This window comes from Panthera uncia, chromosome A2, assembly GCF_023721935.1.
Source record: "Panthera uncia isolate 11264 chromosome A2, Puncia_PCG_1.0, whole genome shotgun sequence".
Classification (NCBI taxonomy): Eukaryota; Metazoa; Chordata; class Mammalia; order Carnivora; family Felidae; genus Panthera; species Panthera uncia.
In genome coordinates, this window is record NC_064816.1 from 139,000,634 (window position 1) to 139,022,618 (window position 21,985).

Below are 21,985 nucleotides of genomic sequence, written 5' to 3' on the forward strand. Positions count from 1 at the left end.
AGAGAAAGAAACCCTAAACCCATCTGCTCCCCTCCCTCCAGTCTTTGGGAACCACCAATCTACTTTCTGCCTATGGGTTTGCCTATTCTGGACATTTCACAGAAATGAAATCATTAAGGGTGTAGCTGTTTCCGTCGGGCTTCTTTCACTTATTGTAATATTTTCAAGGTTCATTCATGTTGCAGTATCAATCAGTACTTCACTTCTTATTTCTGAATAATATTCCATTTTATGGATAGGCCACATTTTATTTATCCGTTCATCACGTGATGAACATTTGGGTTATTTTCCACTCTTCTTGGCTATTATGAATAACATTGTAATGAACATTTGTGTACAAGTTTTTGTGTGGACATACTTTATTCTCTTGGGTATATACCTAGGAGTGGAATTGCTGGGTCCTGTGCTAATGCTTTGTTAAACTTTTAAGGCACTGCCAGGCTGTTTTCCAAAATGACTGCATCACCAACAACGTATGAGGGATCTAATTTGTCCACATCCTTGCCAACACTTACTATGGTTTCACTTATTGCTTATAGCTTTCCTAGTGGCTGTGAAGTGATATGTCATTGTGGCTTAGATTTGCATTTCCCTGTACTTACTGGCCATTTGTATATCTTCTTTGGGTAAATGTATTCCTATCTTTTCCCCACTTTTTTTAAAGTTTGAGAGAGTGTGAGCAGGGGAGGGGCAGAAAGAGGGAGAGAGAGAACTCCAAGCAGGCTCTGCATGGAGCCTGATGTGGGGCTCTCATGAACTGTGAGATCATGACATGAGCTGAAATCTAGAGTCCTACACTTAACCGACTGAGCCACCCAGGCACCCCTTTCCCATTTTTAATTGCGTTGTTTTTTATTTATTTTTTTTATTTAAAAAAATTTTTTTTTAATGTTTATTTATTTTTGAGACAGAGAGAGAGAGAGAGAGAGCATGAACAGGGGAGGGTCAGAGAAAGAGGGAGACACAGAATCTGAAACAGGCTCCAGGCTCTGAGCTGTCAGCACAGAACCTGACACGAGGCTCGAACCTACGGGCTGCGAGATCATGACCTGAGCCGAAGTTGGATGCTTAGCCGACTGAGCCACCCAGGCAGGCACCCAAATTGCGTCGTTTTTTAAATTGAGTTACAGTATTTCCTTATTCTAGGTACTAGACCCCTATCAGATATGTTTTGTAAATATTGTCTTTTCACTGTCTATAGTGTCCCTGAGTCACTGTTTTTTGTGTTTTTTTTTTTTAAAGAGCATGCCAGCGGTGGAGAGGGGTATTGGGAGGGGGGGAGAGAGAGAGAAAGAGAGAGTGAGTGAGTCAGGAGAGAGAGAGCGAGAGAGAGAGAAAGAAAATCTCAAGCAGGTTCATCATGCTCTGCACAGAGCTCATTGCGGGGCTTGATTCCATGACCCTGGGATCTTGACCCTGGACGCTTAATGGACTGAGCCACCGAGGCACCCCTGAGTCACTGTGTTTTAATTTTGACGGCCATTTTATCTTGTTTTTGGTTACTTGTGCTTTGTAAGATGGTGTCTTATCTTAGAAATCATTACCAAATCCAAGGTCATGAAGATTTATACCTGCATTTTCTTCTAAGAGTTTTATAGTTTAACTCTTAAAGTTGGATACTTTCTGATATAAGTTTTGTATGTGGTATGAAGTAGAGGTCCAACTTCATTATTTTGTATGTGGATATTCAGTTTTCTAGCCCATTTTTGTTGAAAAGATTCTTTTCCCACTGAATTATCTTGGCACCCTTTTTGAAAGTCATTTGGCTGTAAACATCAGGGTTTATTTCAGGCCTTTTGGGAACATGTTAGTGTTCATCAGGTGGCTGCCCTTATTCTTTATATTAGGTCTTCATATTGGCAGGTGTTGCTAAGATATTTCTCTTGAATCTTAACAGGCAGATACATATGTTAAGCTAGTTCTTCTTGCAGAGCTTAATGAGATGTTCTCAGCTAATAAGATTCCATTCTCAGGCCAAGATGATTTTTATTCTTGGTACTATGGAAAAAATACTGGCTTTACTGATATACTTAAATGGATTTCTGTACCGTCACCTTCTTAACGAGTATACATGCTAAGTGTAGCATGACTAGGGTTTTCTATAAGTTTTCTGTCTTCCTCATGTCTGTGGTCTGGGGGTTTAAGACTTATGTGCGCCAAATTGTCAGGGTCTAGTGAAGATTTAATGTGTTCTGTTGCTGGGCAACATGTTAGTGGCTGCCCATAAAGTGTTTGACTTTAGGTAACTCTCCCAATAAACCTATATGTGGGTGTGAACAGTTTGAGTTCCCATTTTTCTTCTCAGCTGGCTTGTCTCAGCCTTTGTCACCGTCCAACTTATGCCCTGAAGCCGGGTCCTCTGAATCACGCCACGTCCCTTTGCAGCCTTTATTGGCAGAGCCGAGAAATGTCTAATCCATTATCTCAATCAAACTGATTCATTGTGACAGCTGTTTTCACAAACCTCCTGCTGTATCAGGTAGGGCTAAGATCATTTTTCTAGAATATGTCATTTTATTAATATAATTGGATAAAGCAGTTACCATATGACTTGCTTTCTATGCCCTATAAATTAGCAATTAAGGATAATTACTGCATCCATGAAAGTTTGCAACGTGAATCAGTACAGCTTTGGCAGAACAATTATCCGTGACAGTTTCCTCTCAATCTTAACCTTATTCTTCTGAAATTAAAATTCTGATAAACTAACAATGTATTTTATTTACTTGTTATGTTTATTGTTTGTCTCCCCCTACTAGGATGTCCGCTCTCTAAGAGAAGATTTTTTGGTCTGTTATATTTCACTGAGTATGCCACTAGCCTGGAACGATACCTGGCACATAGTAGGCACTCATATTTGCATTGAATTAATCAATGAATAAATGAATCAGTCAATGAATAAAATTTAAAAAATTAATCCGCTTAGATGTCAGGTCTTTCACAGAGGAAAAAATGACTTGTTTTGGTGCTATAGGAGATACAGTTTAAATTTGATGTATAAACCTTGGTCTTTTTAAATTTTTTTCCAATGGAGCTACTTCTCCTTGGCTTTATTTGGTGAAGAACGTTGGATAAGAGAAGGCCATTAATATATTTTTATTGAGGAAGAAGTTGAGTAAAGACTATTGGCAAATGAGGCAGGTGAAAGGAGTTTAACAATTCTTAGAAGGAGAAATGGAGATAGCAAGAAGGAGGTGTAGTGTGTGTTGAACTATTTCAGTTCTATAAATAGTAGGAAGGAAACTAGTTCCTCTCTTATAGATAGGTCTCTTCTTTCTTAATGGTCTGCAGATGGTCTTTTCCTACTTTTCTACCAAGGCCATGCCTAAATGAGGGGGAGCAAGTTTCACTGGAGAGATGTACACGTGTCAGCCTTTTCCTCCTGGGGGGATAGGAATGGCAGTGTCTCCCACGATGAATATCTATTCTTGTTGCTTAGGAGGTTGAATTGGTGCCTGCTGCTTGAATTTGTATACTCAGTAGTATAAAAGGTGTCAAGCAACCTGTAAAGTAGAAGTCTTCTCTCTCTAATATTAATCCAAGCATTGACTGTTGTCTGAATGGCATATTTGGTGCAATAATGCAGAGATGTTCTGACAGCAGTCTTCAGAATAGCATTCAGGGAGAGGGGAAGAGGTACAAAGGAAGTTTTGCAAAATTCCTATGCACAAGTTGTTTGCCAGGGTAATAGTTATAGACCTATTGTCTCCCAGGGACCTAGGTTATTCAGTAGAGGCATTAGAGATAGCTCCTTTCTGATATTTAGGGGACAAAGGAGGGTTCTTCTCATCATTCTGTTCTTGAGCTTTTCAGTGTGGTGTGTGTTTGTTTTGTTTTGTTGGTTTATTTTTTTTATTTTTTTATTTTGTTTGCTTTTTGGTCAGACTTGAGAAATCAGGACTTTTTTTTTTTTTTTCCTAGCGTGGGTCATTGCTCACTCATCAGGGTTTAACCTTGATCAACCAACGTGGGTTTTCTTATACGTGGGCCTTAGCTTTTCCAGCTGGGCTTACTGAGAAGCACTAGGTCTCCTGGGAGTACTTTATTACTTTTTGTGAAAAGTTGACTAAAACTGAGGTGCAGGCATTGGGGACAGATGCTCTGGTTTGTATGCTGGATGTAGTTTGGCTCTCCTCAGCCCCATTTGGAATTTGTGCGTCAGTGATTTCAAGTACAGGTACTCTGCAGTGTGCTATTCTCCTGATTATGACGAATTGACTATAAATGAATCAGATGCAGACTCTTTTCCTTTACTTCCTTTGGTGCTTCTCATTTCAGGAACCCCAGACATCCTGTGCTCTAGGATACCTGTTCTTTCCTGGCTTCACTTTGAGAGCTTGTCTTTTTTAGGGTGTCAGTTCCCAGGGATGATGCCCAGGGCATGGGTTCTCAGGAGAGGCAGTTAGAAAGGCTGTCTGGTTGGAAGCTATAGAGTTTAATTGCTGGTGACTGGTGACACTTGATCAGAAAGGATATAAATGAAGAGCAGGACTTGCCATATATAAAGAAGACCATCATTTATTATATGTGTCCTGGTATAGCCAAGGAAGAGCCATTTAGACCAAGGTATGTGCTTCAGGTATTGGTGATACTGAGGCATTCATCAGAACGCTATTTTTTTTTTTTTAATTGGAATGTGTATATTTGTTGGACAGAGTTTCTGTAAGAAGGTAGTAGATTGGATAAATATGTTCTATTCATACAATGAAATATATAGCCATGAAAGTGAATAAACAGGTGTTTTACATCAACATGTATGAGTTTCACCAAAACAACATCAACAAAAACCCAAAACAGAAACAAAAAACAAAGGGCAAAAGAAGCAAGTGACATATGGGCACACGCAGTAGACTCACTTTATAGAGAGTTCGGAAATAGGAAAAATGAAGCTACATTGTGTAGAGATGTATACCTAGATGGTAAAACTGTACAGGAAAGTAAGGGAGGGGTGGTCATAATGACGGCGGGGAAGGAGCTACAAGTAGAGTGGGGCACAGAAGGGAGCTTAGGTTCTAGCATGTTCTAGTTCTTCACTTGGGTGGTGGTTATTCAGTTTGCTCATTTTTTTAAGTGTACATAGGTGCTTAAATGTGCTTCTGTATTTATATTAATGTTTCATAATTTAAAGAATTAATTAAAGTGGAGAGGTGAGGGAGAAATGTCAGCTAAGCAAATGTACACAGGGGTGGCTTCCTTTCCAAGCATCGTTCCTTCACGGAGAACTCTGCGGTGCTGTGTACCGAAGGGCTCTATGTTGGCAGATCTCGCCAGCCTATCACTAATTTTTCAGCACCTATTCCTTGTTCTGAAGCGTGAGATTGGGAGTCTTTTAGATCTAGTGAAGCCAGTGCTCCAGTCCATCTGTTCATTAAATTGTGCCTTGCTGAGCAAAGACAACTTGAATAGCTTGGGTGACGTTTGTCATTTTTTTCTATACGCCTTTTCTTCTGTTCTCCCACTTGAGATCCTCCCTTCTCCCCTGCAGATATTTTAAGTTAAATCCTAGTGAGCTTCAGAGCTCTTTTGCAAGTGGGTTCTATGCCTGATGCCTTTGATTAGAGAGATAAAAGGAGCTACTGTGCTTGGGAGCTATAAGGTGCCTCTCAGAGCTAGAAGGTTTTAATCCTAGAGAGCGTGGATTTTCTGGATCACTTTGTGTGTCTCTCTTGGCCTAGACTGAGTGCTGTCCGCAAGGGACGTGTAGCGTTGGGTGTACTTGGCCTCTTGTGGGTGGAGTGTAGGGGCTTCTTCCTTCAGCTTCCCCTTTTCTTAGGCCTTCCGTTGCTTGCTTCCCTCCTAAACGGGATGTGTGGGTGGAGACATTAACTTCTTAATAATTGAAAAGAGCATGGGTGGTGGTGCTTGCTGGCATGAAATTTCAGAGGTCCTTCATCTCCATGTCTCACATGCCCTTTATCCTGAACAGTCTATTTCTTTTATGACTTTTCTGTTGTTTGTTTAATTCCTACTACTATTTCTGGGTCTGTCATTTCAGTATGTAGCCCAACATTTCCTGTGGGTGTTTCTCATAATGAAATTAAGAACAATCCCATTCGTTTATTTGAATGCCTCCAGGGTGCCAAGTATGTTGGGGATACGGTGAGGGAACACCTTACATTATGGTGAGATTACCTCTGGACCACTAATTTTCTCTTTTTCTTCCCCTCCGTAGGTCCTCTCAGGGTGTGCTATCATTGTCCGCGGACAGCCCCGTGGAGGGCCTCCTCCTGAGAGGCAGATCAACCTTAGCAACATTCGAGCTGGAAATCTTGCCCGCCGGGCAGCTGCCACACAGCCTGATGCAAAAGATACACCGGATGAGGTGGGTGCTTCCAGAGGCTTCCCTGAGGCTGTGGACCCGGGTTCTAGCCTAATGTCTTTGACTGATGCACATTTGTACTCTTTGTTTTCCTGTGTATTTTGAGTATTTTTGTGTCACAGGAACGATGACTTTGGACGCACCCGTGTGGCTGGCAGAGTTCACACACTCAACACCGCTAGCAGTGAATCCCTGGCCCAGCCTGTCTCTCCTGCCTTTTCTGCCTTTTCTGCCTTTTCCGCCTTTTCCCATAGGCTTCCCACCTCTGCACGCTTGTCGGCATTGTCACTCCTTCTCTTGGGACATAGGTTGGACTATTTCCTAGGTAGTCTCTCAGCCATTGGAGGCTGCCGTTGGTTATGGCAGCGTTCTTTTATTAATTTGTGTTTGAATTCTTCATTCACATTCAAAATTCAGAAGGATATGGAGTGAAAAATCCAGTTCTCTCCAGGGACTACTGATGTCATTAGTGTCTTGTGTCTCCTTCCAGAGATACATTATCGCCTGTCCAAGCAGACATTCTCACTTCCATAAATGGGAGTGTATTGAATGCCTGTGCTTTATTACAGATTCCTAATCTTGGATCGATCTGTGAACCCCTTGAAATTGTTTGCAAAGTTTTGTGTAAACATGCATTGTTGAGGGAGTTTTTTGATTTATTTTTTATTTTTTAACATTCATTGTTGAGTGAGAGAGACAGGGCGTGAGTGGGGGAGGAGTAGAGAGAGGGGGAGACAAAGAATCCGAAGCAGGCTCCAGGCTCTGAGCTGTCAGCATAGAGCCTGAGGTGGGGCTCAAACCCATGAACCGTGAGATCATGACCTGAGCTGAAGTTGGACGCTTAACCGACTGAGCCACCCAGGTGCCCCAAGGGAGGGAGTTTTTAATTGGTTTCTCAAGGTAGCTTAGGGCTCAGTAATCAAGAACCATTGTGTTATGGCGATTTGAGAGACTTACGAGCTTGTCCTGCCTTCCCCTCCTTTGCCCTATCACTCTACCTCTGTCTGTGGTCTACCTTGAACTCCTTGAGTTCTTCCATCTTCTAGTAGCTGCTGTGAGTCCAAATTTGGTATGGTCTAGTCTTCTTGGCTCCTATACTTTGAAACCTCAGTTCTTGTCTCTTCTTAAGTAGTGCTTTGGCTATCATTAGAAGTGAAATTTCTGGGTTCTAATTACTTGTCCTTTCCCCAACTTGATGATGTTGGGCAAGTTTGGTAGCTCAGCTTTCCTCTGCTGTTTCCTGACGTGGAAGTAAAGAAAAAAAGGCGGTTCATGGTGGATCTTCTGTTTAAGGAAAACGTGTTTTAAAGAATCTATAATAAAAGGGGCATTTTGTTTGAATTACAATAGTGAAGCAATATTATAGAAAATAGTGATAGAGACAACTTGCCCATAGTTCTGCTGTCAACAGTAATCCAGTTAGATTCTTGGGATAATGACAAAGTAGATCAAAGAAATTCTTTTTCATTGGTCCTCCCTCCGTCAGTGACCACAACTGTTGGGAATAGTGATAGTGTAGACATTGTTTGGGAGACTTAAACAAGATCATGTGAAGCACTTAGCACATGTCTATAATGTACTTGATGAATGTTACTTGTACTCTCTACTGCTATTTGTTAATTTGTTATAAATACTCCTAGTACTGTTAGACTTAATCCCTTAAGATTAATTCTCTCATAGCACTTTTCAAATTTTGCATGCTATAAGTGCTTTTCTTGACCAGCATTTTCAATAGTTCTTTACCTTTCAGTTGTGTGTTGTGTAACAGCTTGAGTGCTCCTGTGAGGAGAAGAGTTGACCCTGGCTGGCTAGGGCTGATCAAGTTCATTGCCCCAGAAGAAAGAAGCAATGTAGTCTCTAAGAAAGAAGGGTTGGGTTTTAATTTCCTGTTTCGTGGATGGGAATCTAGGGCAGAGAAACACAAGGCCAGTTGGAACTTGTTCTAAAATATTTTAACTGTATCCTATGTAACAGTACAATAAAATCTTACAGGAACTCTTCTAGCTGAGAGAATACTCCGTGATCTGATCCCAGCCCTTATTATAGCTTCATGTATTTATACAGTGTGGTGCTTTTTTTTTTTTTTCTTCCCCCTCTTTCAGAGCAACCCTGTCTCACTAAGTTTCTCCTGGTAACTCTTCAAAGGTCCCTGAGACATGAAGTATTTGATGGCTACAGATTTCACCCTTTGTTAGCCACAGTCACTTCTTCTCTGTCCTGATAATCTAGTCTCTCTTTTCCCTGCTGTGATCTGGTTTTCTCCCCTTACTGTGCTTTTGAAGCTGCTCCGGCTCAAGGGACCAGTGATGCCCACTGATAACCCAAAACAGAAACCTGATTTCCCTTGCTGTCCCCTTGCCTTGTGACGTCCAGGCCTTTATCAAGACCTAGAGAGTCTGCCTCCTTTAAGATCTCTCTTCTCCATCCTTGAAACTTCATTACTACTCCTATTGTTCTTTGTTTCACTCTGATAGTGTGCTCGGTATGCTGAAATAATGGTGCTTCTGCCTTCAGTCTCCTCCCCTCTAACCCTTTCTCTATATGCTCCCAGATCTTTTTGAAACAAAGTTTCATTTATTCCCTTGCTAGATATTATTCTCACATTCATTCCTTGCTTATATGTCTTTCTCTGCAACACTGTAAGTTCGTCTAGGGGAAGGACCTTATCTCTCATCTCTCTTCTTGTGCCCAGTCAGTGCCCAACACAAAACTGATATACAGTGAATCAACATGTGAACAATGAGGGTAAAAAACCTGAGCGTTTCCTTTGGGGGATCAGTGGATTGTGGAATGTGGCAGTACCCTTTCTTTCTGGCTTTTTGCTGTTTTGGAGCAGGTTGTCCATTTTTTTCACATTCAGGTAGAGTCCAGGATGGTATTGCTCATTTGCTTCCCTTTGTATCACTGTCCCAAATATCATTTAGTTGCTTATTCTCTGCCTTCCCACATCATACTTCCCTCATTGTGTCTTCTTTCAAAGAGGCTCAGCTCTCCCAAGCCGTGTGGCAGTAAAAGCGGCTCCACTGTATGTTCCCAGGCCTCTCTGCCCTGTTGCAGGCTAATCTCCAGTGTTGCCTAGCTACTCTAGGCAGCCTAGATACTGCATTGATGGGCATTGTGGGAATTACATACTTATTTCCCACAGATTTATTGAGTTCTGTTATGTGTGAAGCTCTGTGTTGGTTTCAGGAGAAATACAGAAATGAGTGTTAACAGTCCTGCTTTCAGTGGGCCTTTTGAGAATTAGGGTGGTAGGGTCGTGGGGCCTTGAGGGATTAGTTACATACACATGTGGCACGGTGGGTGGGGTGATAAGAAGGTGGGACAAGACGTATTGAGCACTGGGCCATGGCCAAAAGTAGCTAGTTTTAAGGATTTACACTCTCACAGTAATTCAGCAGTCCATCTGGTTCGAAGAAAAGATGGGAATTAAAAAACTCATTTCATCGTGGTAGACCTCAGACCTTGCTTGAGGCAGGGAGCAGAGTGCAAGCTGCTAGATTGCCAGCCGTTGGGCATTCTAAAGGAAACAGGGAATTTTGAGTCTCAACTACTTACTAGCCATTTGCTTCTTAGATTGAGCTCTGAGACATCGTGAAAGGACCACAGCTGTTCTTCCTATTAGGCCATTCTGGAGCTTCCTTGATAAATGCTTTGGGCAACTTTCCCATTCTTGTTCCTGGAGTTGTTCTGGGAGGCTGTGTTGGGATAGCCCTCTCTAGCAGACAGCCGTCTGCAGGCTGTCCTCCGTATGGACACTTGCACAAAGATTTGTCCTGGAATGCTCTGTTGCCCTTGTGAGGAGTGGTTTGATCAGTAGCTCTCATGGGTCCCTCAGTTGCCTCTCTTCATAGCTAGTCTTGTGCAGTTAGTGAATTTGCCCAACCCTAGATGGAACACAACTTGAGAAGGCTGGTTTAAGAAAGCAAGATTACAGAAATTAAATTCGTTTTCCTATAGGATTAAGTATATGTCCTTTCCAAGACCTAGAGTATGGCTTTCTCTTATTGCCTAGTGACTGACCAACTGTAAAACATGAGGTCCTAAGAAAAGGGTGCTCCTTCAGCAAGTCTTAAAATCTGTTAGTAATTTTGTTTAGTTGGTAGAAATTGGAGGTTTCCTCATAGGTGCTACATAGTTCCTTGTGAACTGACCCGTGATAAATGAGTTTTTAATCAAGTTCCTTTAAGATTACTTGTTTTGTCAGAGCTTATCCAAGTTTTAGGCAAAGCATGTATTACTGAATTTTAGATATTTATTAGCGTGCTACTCAAAACTGAATCCTGAACATCAGACCTGTAGCCGAGGATGTTTTTTTAAGTGGATCACTAAGGTAATAAAAATGGAGGACGCTGTGCTAGTTTATTCAGTACTGTTTTTGTGATGTGGCTGATAATTGGGCTCATTTTTCAATTATTAGACTCTTTTTGGTGACAGGTGGCTGTTTTCATTTTAAGGGGGTAGAGATGGGACATGAAAATGCGGTGAACTTACTATGACCATTGAGTAATTGGCTCTTTTGCTCTTGGGTGCTTTGAGGAGAGAGCGTTAGATGAGTGAGGATAAGCTTGTTTTTCTGTCTCTGAGAGCACTTACACAGGATCAGTTCTTCCTAGAAGCGTTCAGAACTGATGTTATACAACAGTACTAGTTTTGTGAACACCAGTCCGGCGGGTTGGTGAACTGCCATCTTTTGATTGACTTCTGGTTTCTGGGAAGTCATATGGGCGTTTTCTTTTAGAAAAGCTTGTTGGATAACTCCATGGAATAATCTTAATGGCCTGAAAAGGTTAGCAGAGGCTTCCTTCCCAGGCCAGTGATGTACTGTTTGCCTTTACTATGTGTAGCCCCAGCCCTGTGGCTCCAGGTGATTGTAACAGGCAGCGTACGCATGTTGTATATACTTTTCCTTTTTGTACTTTGCATTTTTCCTGCACGTGAGCTCCTGCAGATCATATATTCCTTGAACTCATATGCCCTCCTTCCTCATTTCTGTTCTGAGGGAACTTGGGGGCACTGAGCTAGGTCTAGACTGTAAATTCAAGTGCAGGTGGCTGCTGACACAGGACTGCTTCAGAGGAGACATCTCCCTTTGTACCATCCTAGAAGTGATGGGGTGGGGATCTGGAGGTCACATGGAGACTCCTTGGCATTATGTGGATATGTGGCTCACCTCCTGTGTCAGAGCCTTAGATGGGTGACAGGAAAGAACCACAGTTGTCAAGATGACCCCTTACCGGGACGTGTTACTGGTGTCTTCCCTAAGGTTGTGGGACCTGGGTCCCATGGGCACAGCCTCAGACTACAGCAGGAAAAGGAGACATTTTGGGGAGAATAGATCTTGCCCTTCTCAACTCTGTTGTTCTTAAAAAAGGTAGGGGGATTGGGTATAAGCAAGGCTCTTTTTTTTTTTTTTTTTTTTTTTAAGTTTTTTTAATGTTTATTTTAGAGAGATAGAGACAGAGCATGAACGGGGGAGGGTCAGAGAGAGAGGGAGACACAGAATCTGAAGCAGGCTCCAGGCTCTGAGCCGTCAGCACAGAGCCCAACATGGGGCCCGAAACCACGTACTGTGGGATCATGATCTGAGCCGAAGTCGGATGCTTAACCGACCGAACCACCCAGGTGCGCCAGCAAAGCTGTTTCTTGAGCAGGATACTCACTCTGGGAAATAGGAGCACTAGAACCTTGCACTTACTCTGACAGTGCCTTGAGCTGCTTTCAGGCTAGTTTAATAATTTGTGAAAGCACTTCGCAAACTGGAAAGAGACAAACAAATGGAGGTAGTTGTTCTTTATGTTTTCCCTTTGACTCGGTGAGTTCCTGGAGCCTGGACTTCCCATTCAGGAGTGGGCTGATAAATATAAAGCATTTAGAGTAGTGGCTGGCTCATGGCAAGTGCTGTAAAATTATTGGCAATTATTATTCATGAAGTACACTATAGATGTGAATAGAAAGTGGTGGAGGAGAAAGTACTACTGTCAATATCTGGGAAGCTGTGAGGCCTGTTTTCAGGGCCTGTGCTAGTTAAGTCAACTGCTAGATTCTCCTTTTTTATGAGCCCCCTGAGTGTGCAATCTGTGTTGTGTGCATTTCATTTTTATATTCCCCTCAGGGCTTAGCATAGGGCCAGGGTATTGAAGGAATGAAGTTGCTTGAATGCTGATTATAGTCGGGAACTAGGCAGTTCTTACGTGACACGTTTGTTTTGTCTTTCAGCCCTGGGCATTTCCTGCCCGAGAGTTCCTTCGGAAGAAGCTGATTGGGAAGGAAGTCTGTTTCACAATAGAAAACAAGACTCCCCAGGGGCGAGAGTATGGCATGATCTACCTTGGAAAAGGTGAGTTAGCAAGGAGAAAAGGACTCCTTTCTATCTGTGTCTAAAGTTTCTCCAAAGATCTGATTTTATCTGGTGGAAGGCCAGTGTGAGTTCTGGTGGCGGGAGTTCTAGGACAGTTGGCTGTAGGTGTAATTGAAGTCCTTTGAGTACCAGAGGTCATGGTGCAAAGGTGCAGGGGATCGCTCCCGATTCCTGCTCCTTGTTTACTCCTGTGTCTGCTTTCCTGGCCTGGTTTAAATGTGTGTACTACACCATAGCATTCTTCCTTATATTAGCCATCAGCCTGTGGAACTCCGTGGCTCTGTGCTTCTAGGTCATAGTGCTAATTGAATTCCTATAGATTTCCTATTGCATCTTCTATTTCCTTTATCTGTCTTGTGGCTTTTCTTCTCCTGGGGCTTTTTAAGAAAGGAAGAGTTGTTTGGGGCTTGTGGGATTTTGCAAGCCACTTGGTTTGTAATGAAATGGAAAGAACACAGGCTTTGGAGTTTTGTAGATGTGGGTTAGAATTCTGGCTTCTGTTGGGGTGCCTGGGTGGCTCAGTCGGTTAAGCATCTGACTTCAGCTCAGGTCATGATATCACAGTTTGAGGGTTCGAGCCCCACGTCGGGCTCTTTGCCGGCAGGCAGTTCAGAGCCTGGAGCCTGCTTTGGATTCTGTGTGTTCCTCTCTCTCTGCCCCTCCCCTGCTCATACTCTGTCTCTCTAAAAAATAAATAAACATTAAAAAAAAAAAAAAAAGAATTCTGGCTTTTGTTACCGTGTACCCTTACTTAAATCTTAACCTTTGTAAGTTCTCGTTTCATCTGTAAGCTATTGAGAGAGTTGAAAGAGATAGTATATGTAAAACAGTTGTAAACCAGATAGTATATGCAAAACAGCAGAGTATGTACTCAGCGTATGTGCGTGGGCGCACATATACCTATTGTTTCACTGGGCCAGATGGCTCATTGGACATTAGGTGTTCTGATCTTTTTTGGATTAGGTAGAGGGAGAGGAGAGTATGATTGTGGAATGGAGTTTGGACAGAAATCGGACATAGAAAGGATTGATTGGTAGGATATTCTCCATAAAGCAGCCATTTTGGGAGTTACTTTGGGAGCAGATAGGGTTTTGTTTTGTTTTGTTTTTTTATAATCTTTGATTAAGTTCTGTGATTCTTTTTTTTTCTTTAATTTTTTTTTATTGTTTATGTTTGAGAGCGAGAGTGACACAGACTGTGAGTGGGGGAGGGCCAGAGAGAGGGAGACACAGAATTGGAAGCAGGCTCCAGGCTCTGAGCTGTCAGCACAGAGCCCGACACAGGGCTCGAACCATGAACTGTGAGAGCATGACCTGAGCCAAAGTTGGACGCCCAACCAACTGAGCCACCGAGGCTCCTCAATTCTGTGATTCCTTGATGTAGTAACCTTCCTACTGAGCTGCTTTAGATAATCTTTTGACTTGGGTAGCAAGTAGTTGGAAATAAGTAAACAGGGTATGTGGCATGGCTAACAGCATCCTCTTAAGATTCTAAGCGTAGAGGTCTTAGAAAAGTGAGTTAGGGATGACCATGGAGTTGTCTTGTTTGATTTACCCAGCAGACAAACCCCCTTTTCACCCTCTCAGACAGATGGCTACCTGCTTCTCGATTGCATGGGAAACTGTAGAATTAGTCATCTTTTCAGAAAGATACAAATTTGCTTTTTACCCAAAATTCAAATAACATAGTAGGATATAAAACACTTAAGCGTTATTGTTGGATGGCTACCAGTTAGAAAGAACGGAAGACAGAAGTGCACGGTCTTCAAAATGCAATCACTCAAGGATTTTATCACCTAAAAAATTGCAATTCCACAACAGCTGGTCAGTCTTCTGTCGCCCTGCCAGAGACCTCACTGAAACTACCGAAAATGTCAGGCATAGGTAATTTCTGTAGGGACCACCTTTAAGAGTTCTTTTAAGTAAACTCAGCCTTCAGCTAAAATGGCCTAAGTATTTATGTTGAGGGAAATTGACATTTAAAGTCTTTGTTTTTAGAAAGTTTATTTTTAAAACTGACCCAAATTATAAACTGGGTTTTTAAAATAAAACCTGGTACATGGGAGGTGATCAATAAATATATACCGAAAGAATGTTTGGAATTACTTACATCTTTCAGTTTTAAAGGTTTAAATGACTTAAAGTTTAATATTTTCACTTAACTCTTTTATCTCAATGCCATTTGTAATGAAATGTAATGAAATCTCAATGCCATTTGTAGTGAAAGGAACAGTGGCTTAGATAATTAGTATCCTTATGTGTATCCTATTTCATGGTTTCTCCCTTTAAATTTTTTTAATGTTTATTTATTTATTTTGATTTTCTTAAATGTTTTTATTTATTTTTGAGAAAGAGAGAGTGTGTGAGCAGAGGAGGGGCAGAGAGAGAGGGAGACCCAGAATCTGAAGCAGGATCCAGGGACTGAGCTGTCAACCCAGAGCTTGATGCGGGGCTGGAACCCATGAACCTTGAGATCATGACCTGAGCTAAAGTTGGATGCTTAACCAACTGAGCCACCCAGGCGCCCCTCCTTTTTAATTTTTTAAGTTTTACTTTTTATTTTTAATTTCAAGAGTGTGTTTGTGCTGTGCGTGCTTGAAGGAGTGGCAGAGGAAGGGAGGGAGGGAGGGAGAGAATCTTAAGCAGGCTGCATGCTTGTGCACAGCCCAACATAGGACTCGATCCCACAACCCTGGGCTCATGACCTGAGCCAAAATCCAGAGTTGGACCCTCAACCAACTGATCCAGCCAGGCGCCCTACTCACTTCTTTTTATGTCGTGGAAGAATGGTAGAATTTGGGAATTTGTGGTTGATTTAGAACTTACTGGGGAAAAAAAAAAAAGATTAGTCCTCTGACATTTGGAGAAAATACAGTCCACTTGCTCAGAATATTGTCCCAATTGTGACTTGATCAGTTTTATAATTTGATAAGTAATAAGCAAAAGTCAGATCCTTGGCCTACAAATTCCCCATTTCAGTATTCTATCCACCATGTTTTGTTGCTTCCTTTGGGAGTTCAGCCCAGGGAAATGTATTTTTCTCCCTTTTGAAGGAGCAATCAGAACTCACTTTTTAGAAGTGGGTCAGCCAACAGCCGTTTCATCGTGCTCTGTGCCAGGAAACTGAAAGCTGTTGGGTGTGCAGCTAATTGGCTGGCTTTATGACCACACATCTTGTTTGTACCTGGGCTTTCTCATGCTTTCCACCCCTCTGACCTCTTGGCACCTTACTGCTCAACTTTTTCTTTTCTTTTTTTTTTTTTTTTTTAAAGTTTATTTATTTTGAGAGAGAGTGTGTGTGTGTGATTGGGGGGAAGGGTAGAGAGAGAGGGAGAGAGAGAATCTCAAGTAGGTTCGTGCCGTCAGCCTGGAGCCCAACGTGGTGCTTGATCTCATGAACCATGAGATCGTGGCCTGTGTGGAAACTGAGAGTTGGACACTTAACTGACTAAGCCACCCAGGCACCCCTCAACTTTTCCTTTAATTGTTAAACCCTTAAAAACCCTTCCTTTTGACTTTTCGCTCTTTGGGATTCTTGTTGCTTTGAAATAACCAGTGTAATACTTGCTAATGTCAGATAGTTCTGTGTGTCTGTGTCTGGCTTCAACAGTAACCTCAGTGGAAAGGTTTTTATGATCCGTGCTCAGCCTCAGAAGCTGAGAATTTTTTTTTTTTTTTTGAGGGGGGCGGGTGGAGGGGCAGAGGGAGAAGGAGAAAGAGAATCTTTTTTTTTTTCTTTTTTTTTTTAATTTATTTTTGGGACAGAGAGAGACAGAGCATGAACAGGGGAGGGGCAGAGAGAGAGGGAGACACAGAATCGGAAACAGGCTCCATGCTCCGAGCCATCAGCCCAGAGCCTGACGCGGGGCTCGAACTCACGGACCGCGAGATCGTGACCTGGCTGAAGTCGGACGCTTAACCGACTGCGCCACCCAGGTGCCCCGGAGAAAGAGAATCTTAAGCAGGGTCCAGGTGCATCACAGAGCCTAATGGCAGGGTTTGATCTCAATTGTGAGATCATGACCTGAGCCGAAATCAAGAGTCAGATGCTTGACTGCCTGAGTCACCTAAGCGCTCCAGAACCTGAGAATTCCTTGTAGAAATATCATTCATCTGAACTTTCCTTGGTAGGAAAAGAGGTTTAATTTGATTCTGTAGAAATTTGGGCAATGCTAATGGCAAGGCATTTAGGCTGGGTTTGGGGGTGGTGTGTATATTGTTAGTGCTTATAGAAGTTGATATATAGTGTATCGAATGTAAATCTAAATAGAATTTTATTCTGTGCTGACATTACCTATCAGCTAGACTCCTGTGTTTGTTTATCTGGGACCTTTGTTCTCTGCCATATTAAAGATTTTTATGTGGCAATTCCTTTATCACTTTGTCTGACAAGCAGAGATTTAAGGGAATACACAGTCTGAAACCTTTTTCAATAGCATGGAAATGCAATTAATGTTTCAGGTGCCCAGGTAGAACCTAATCAGATTGGGTTTTAAGTTTAACTTCATTTTTCTTGCCTGCTGCTGTATGACAGATTAGAAACCTAGATGTTACCTCTGCCCCCGTGTCTCCCAGAGCAGGAGAAAGTCTTTGACAAACGGTGTAGCTTGTCTTGGTGTCCTCTTGGAGCAGATAATAGGACATCCTGGGAGGAATTAGACTTTCTGTGTAAAACGTGATAGACATTCCTAAACGAAGCCATATGATTGTACAGGTGTGACGACTCATTTGATTTGTTTTTAATTCCTGCTGTTGTGCTGAGCGCTGTGCTAAGAGATTTACAGACATTGTGGTTTAATTCTCACAAAAAGCCACGTGGCAGGTACTCTTCCCTGTTTATAGATGAATAAATTAAGATACCGAGAGACCTTGTCTAAGCTAGTAAGTGGCAGAATTTGTATTCTGCCCCAGACCTCTGCTGCTTAGGTCAGCGTTCTTTATACTCTCCTGGGCTGCCGTATATGCCTTGTTTTCCTTCAGTCCCCAAGATTGCCTTTTGCCTGGGAGATACACAGGAAAATTGGAAACAAAGTCCTAAGAAGATTTATAGACCTTTGGGTCTTTGAGAGTAGAAATTTTAGGAGAAGAGGTTTTCTGAAAAACCCAACACTGTATTGCTGCCTTGTCCAATTCTCTGGCAACATCATTCTCCTTGAAGAGCTAAGGGTTAAAGTGGTTCCATTTGAGCTCTGCTGCTGCTGGAGGGAGATTTGAATCTTGTGTTTAATTCCCTTTTTCCTCCTCAGATACCAATGGGGAAAACATTGCAGAGTCTCTGGTTGCGGAGGGTTTGGCCACCCGGAGAGAAGGCATGAGAGCTAATAAGTAAGTGTTCGTTACTCTTCTGTCCCCTTCTATTCCATTGTGAGAGCTGGGGTTACTCAAGTGGGGTGGGTAGTCAGCTCTACAGTGGCTTGCTGCATTTTCTTTCCTATCCCCTGGCATACAGTGGGTAACTTCTTGTGCTCTCCTGCTTTTTGGTACATTCCTGCCCCAATGTGGATTATGCTGAGCCAGGAAGTAACTCAGCATTCATTAGTGGCATTTGACATGTATAACGCCTTTAAAAGTAGGCTTTGAGACAAGAGACTTCCATTCTTTATATTCATAAGAGCCAATAGGCTATGTCTTATACCACTGACCTTCAGTTACAGAGTATTTATCCATCCATCCCAAAAGATTTATTGAGCACTTACTATGTGCCAGGCTGTGTTCTGGGCACTGAGAGTATAGCGATGAACAGAGATAGCTTCTGCTAACATTTTAATGGGGAGACAGACAATAACCCAATAAACAAATAAATATACAATATAGCATGCACAAGAAGTAAGTGCAATAAAAAATAAAGTGAAGTGAATAAATAGAATTCAAAGCAAAAGCTGCTGCGTAGAAGAAGCGAGGGTAACTGATAAGGGCTCAATGGTTCTGTTTTTAAAATCAGGGAAAATCTGTCTCTTTCCAAAGCCTTATAAGTCTGTTTTGGTCCGTAGATCTGTAGATGGTTAAGTAATAGGTAAAACTGTATTTGTTTAGCTAATGGCAGTGTGAACTTAATGGAAATGAGTGTTAGTTATGTAAGCTTTATAGTACCTGTATCGTGTTCAAGTTCACCAGTATTGGCTTGCAGTAGGATGGATTGCAGCTGGCTTTAATTAACACTTTAGTCTCTGAAAAGTGATATGTTACATCAGTAATTTGGAGATTAAAGATGCTGTTTAAATCGTTAAGTCCTTGATATATTATATGTGACTGTTGTTGGTGCATAAAAGGCCTTAGGTAAATATTTGCATGAACTGTACCAGTGATGGGAATGAGCAAAGGCAAGAATGTACTTTTTGCATTCTTCCTGCCTTCATAAACTTTGGGGCCAGCCCTTTCACCATACACTTCTGAGGGTCCTTTTTAACTGCAGAAAAACATTTGCTGGAGCCTGTACTTGGGGAGTGAGCATGTGGGAATTTAATGAATAAAAACATTTGTCATAGGTGGTGTTTGGAAGCGTGCTGAAGTTATATCTTAAGGACTGTTGGCATGATTATTGTTGGCAGTAGTTTTTAGGAATCCAGTTTGCAACTAGAATGAAAAATTTTTCAGAAGCCCATACCTATATTGTACCATCTCAACAAAGAAATCTCCCCTGGAGTCCCAATCTTTTTTTCTCTGAAGCTGTCTTTACTTAAATTCTCCTTTTCTCGGTTTCTATGTTTGCTTCTTTCTATCTCTGAAGTACATTTTTTATTGAATTCTGTTTGCAATCTTGGGTCCCCAACGATGTGACTGTCCTTTTTGGGGGGAAGGGGTATACAACAGTACTGAAGACTTCTGGCTTGAGAAATTGTAGGTCAGGGATCCCTGTTCCGGTATCCCTACTGCTCATCGTGGGAGACTGAATTTATGCATACAGCCATTAATGTCACCATTAAGGTATTGAGATTGTGGAAAGGCCCTGCAGTTCACAGTTTCCTTTATCTCGTGTGTGTGTGTGTGTGTGTGTGTGTGTGTGTGTGTGTGAGAGAGAGAGAGAGAGAGAGAGAGCGCGCGCGCACGTGCACACGCGCAACCGAGCTAGCGAGAGCATGCACTTTATTTTTTGGTCTATCTTTTGGCTTTCTGGCTGTTCTCCTATATATTTGGTTTCTTGCTTCATGAAGAAGGAGTCTTCCATTTTCAAAATGGAGGTTATTCAAACTGTTTTTGCTGAGCTGGTCTTATTGAATGTGTAAGTAGTTTTGGGGTGACATCTATAATAACAGTATTTGCTCTGCATTCCCCAGCCCTGTTCTGTAGACAAGAGCAGTAAGGATGATTGTTAGTCCCTTTCTTTGTGCTGTGTCCTGCTGAGCTCTGCCTGGATTCCAGTTCCTGATTCTGGGATGGTTAAATGAAGCTGTACCCCCTGGGGTGGCTTCCCTGTGAGCCACCAACTTGTTCTCTTGTAATCACCGATGGTGGCAGTACCGAGATGTGTGTTCTTTGTATCTTCTCATTAAATGCTCTTACGAGCGAATCTGTTGTTTGAGGGAACAAGTCTGGAATCCGGAAATTGCACTCATGGTGATTTTCTGGTTATAGGCTTGGGTCTGCAGCCGTAGATCTGAAACGAGTGCTTTGGTATCTTCAAGGGGAGCAGATGCTGAAGAAAGAGTTCAAAGAAGAGCCTGATTTTTTTTCCTTCTTGTTGTGAACTCACTAACCCACACATGTTTATTTTTCACGTCCTAGTCCTGAGCAGAACCGGCTTTCGGAATGTGAGGAACAAGCAAAGGCAGCTAAGAAAGGGATGTGGAGTGAGGGGAACGGTTCACATACTATTCGGGACCTCAAGTACACCATTGAGAACCCAAGGCACTTTGTGGACTCGCACCATCAGAAGCCTGTCAATGGTGAGGCTAGTGGGAAAAGACCGACATGATGCAGGGTGATTTCTGTTTGCTCTCAAGTTTCTTGAGGTTTACCAAAACTATTTTACTTGGTATCTAAAGGAATTGTTAAGAGTGCAACAACACCATGGTATATTGGAAGGTAACTTGAATGCAGTTTACATAGGTTACATCAGGTATATTTTGACAGAAGTTAGTCCTTTGCTGGTGCAGGGTAGTAAATTGCTGGTAATTTTCCACATTGGGGATCTTCCTGTTTTCTAAAAGATGCTACTTAAATAACTTCCCTGAAATGTATATTCTGTAAAGATGTAAACACACACACACACACACACACACACACACACGCGCGCTATAGTTCTTGGCCCAGGTTTGAGACCCGGTTAACTACAGACTGAGTAAAATTATTAACAGATCTGACCCATTATTTTTTTGCTGGCACCTGGTACTCAGATAAGCATCCTAGCTTACGGATAACAAAGCTCAGGGATGAGCCGTGAGATCCCAGGAAGTTCAGAAGATGGAGAAGTCAGTCTAATCTGTATTCCCAGGAGTAGTTTGTAGAAGAGTCTGTTGTGTGCACACTTGTGATCTCCCAGTGCTTTGTCACTTCTCAGAGGGAGGCTTTCTGAGGGTTTTGGGGAGATGAACCGTGTTAAATGCAGCTTGGTTGGGTATTGTTCATTCCTGGCATGACTTTTGCTAATGACTTAAGCTATTTTTTCTGTCACACAGCTATCATCGAGCATGTGCGGGACGGCAGTGTGGTCAGGGCCCTGCTCCTCCCAGATTACTACCTGGTTACGGTCATGCTGTCAGGGATCAAGGTCAGACCATACACTGGGCTATGGGGTGGATATAGGGTTTGTAGAAGCGTTCAGTGACAGGTGGATTCTTCTACTCTGGGATTTTGGACTTATTGACTCTTCCTAGTATGGGCCATTAAACATTGACTAGTGTACTGTATACTGTAAGCTTTGCAGTGGGACTGTTCTCATTAGATCAAATAAGATTAGAAAATTATTTTAAAGATTTTTTAAAAAACTATTTTAAAGTACTCAGTGTCTGTTTGGAGTGGGCTGTGTGGAGAGGTTGTTGAGACCCAGAGAGACGGGAGGTTCTGATGTTTGCTGAGAATGGTTTGTCTCAATGTGGGGTATCCATTTTTGATTTTTAAAAAATCAGGAATTTAAAACCTAGGCATTGATGAATCTTTTCTTGGCAAGGGGTCATTTTCAACTATAATTTAAAATTTCCTCATGATAGTGACCTGAGTTTATTTGCCTTACCAAGAAGTCTGAGAAGATCTATTTCTAGTCACTTTTACCAATATGTTTTAAAAAAGGGGTTACAAGGCCTGATTTGAGACCTTACCTGGTTTAGCTTTGTGGAGTTTGTGGCTTTGGCTGGTTTGGTGTGGGGTGAG

At 42.1% G+C, this 21,985-nt stretch overlaps 1 protein-coding gene across 2 annotated transcripts in view; it reads left to right on the top strand.

Annotated features, from left to right (window-relative positions):
- SND1 (staphylococcal nuclease and tudor domain containing 1) overlaps positions 1-21,985 on the top strand; it is a 423,895-nt gene that overhangs the window by 22,264 nt on the left and 379,646 nt on the right. The window contains exons 2-6 of one of the 2 annotated variants that reach the window (XM_049642985.1): positions 6,173-6,322; positions 12,539-12,659; positions 17,926-18,004; positions 20,402-20,562; positions 21,295-21,386. In XM_049642985.1, coding sequence (XP_049498942.1) covers positions 6,173-6,322; positions 12,539-12,659; positions 17,926-18,004; positions 20,402-20,562; positions 21,295-21,386 — 603 coding nt within the window. Of the gene's footprint in view, positions 1-6,172; positions 6,323-12,538; positions 12,660-16,745; positions 16,807-17,925; positions 18,005-20,401; positions 20,563-21,294; positions 21,387-21,985 lie in introns of those variants that run through there. The other variant, XM_049642986.1, reaches the window with a different exon arrangement.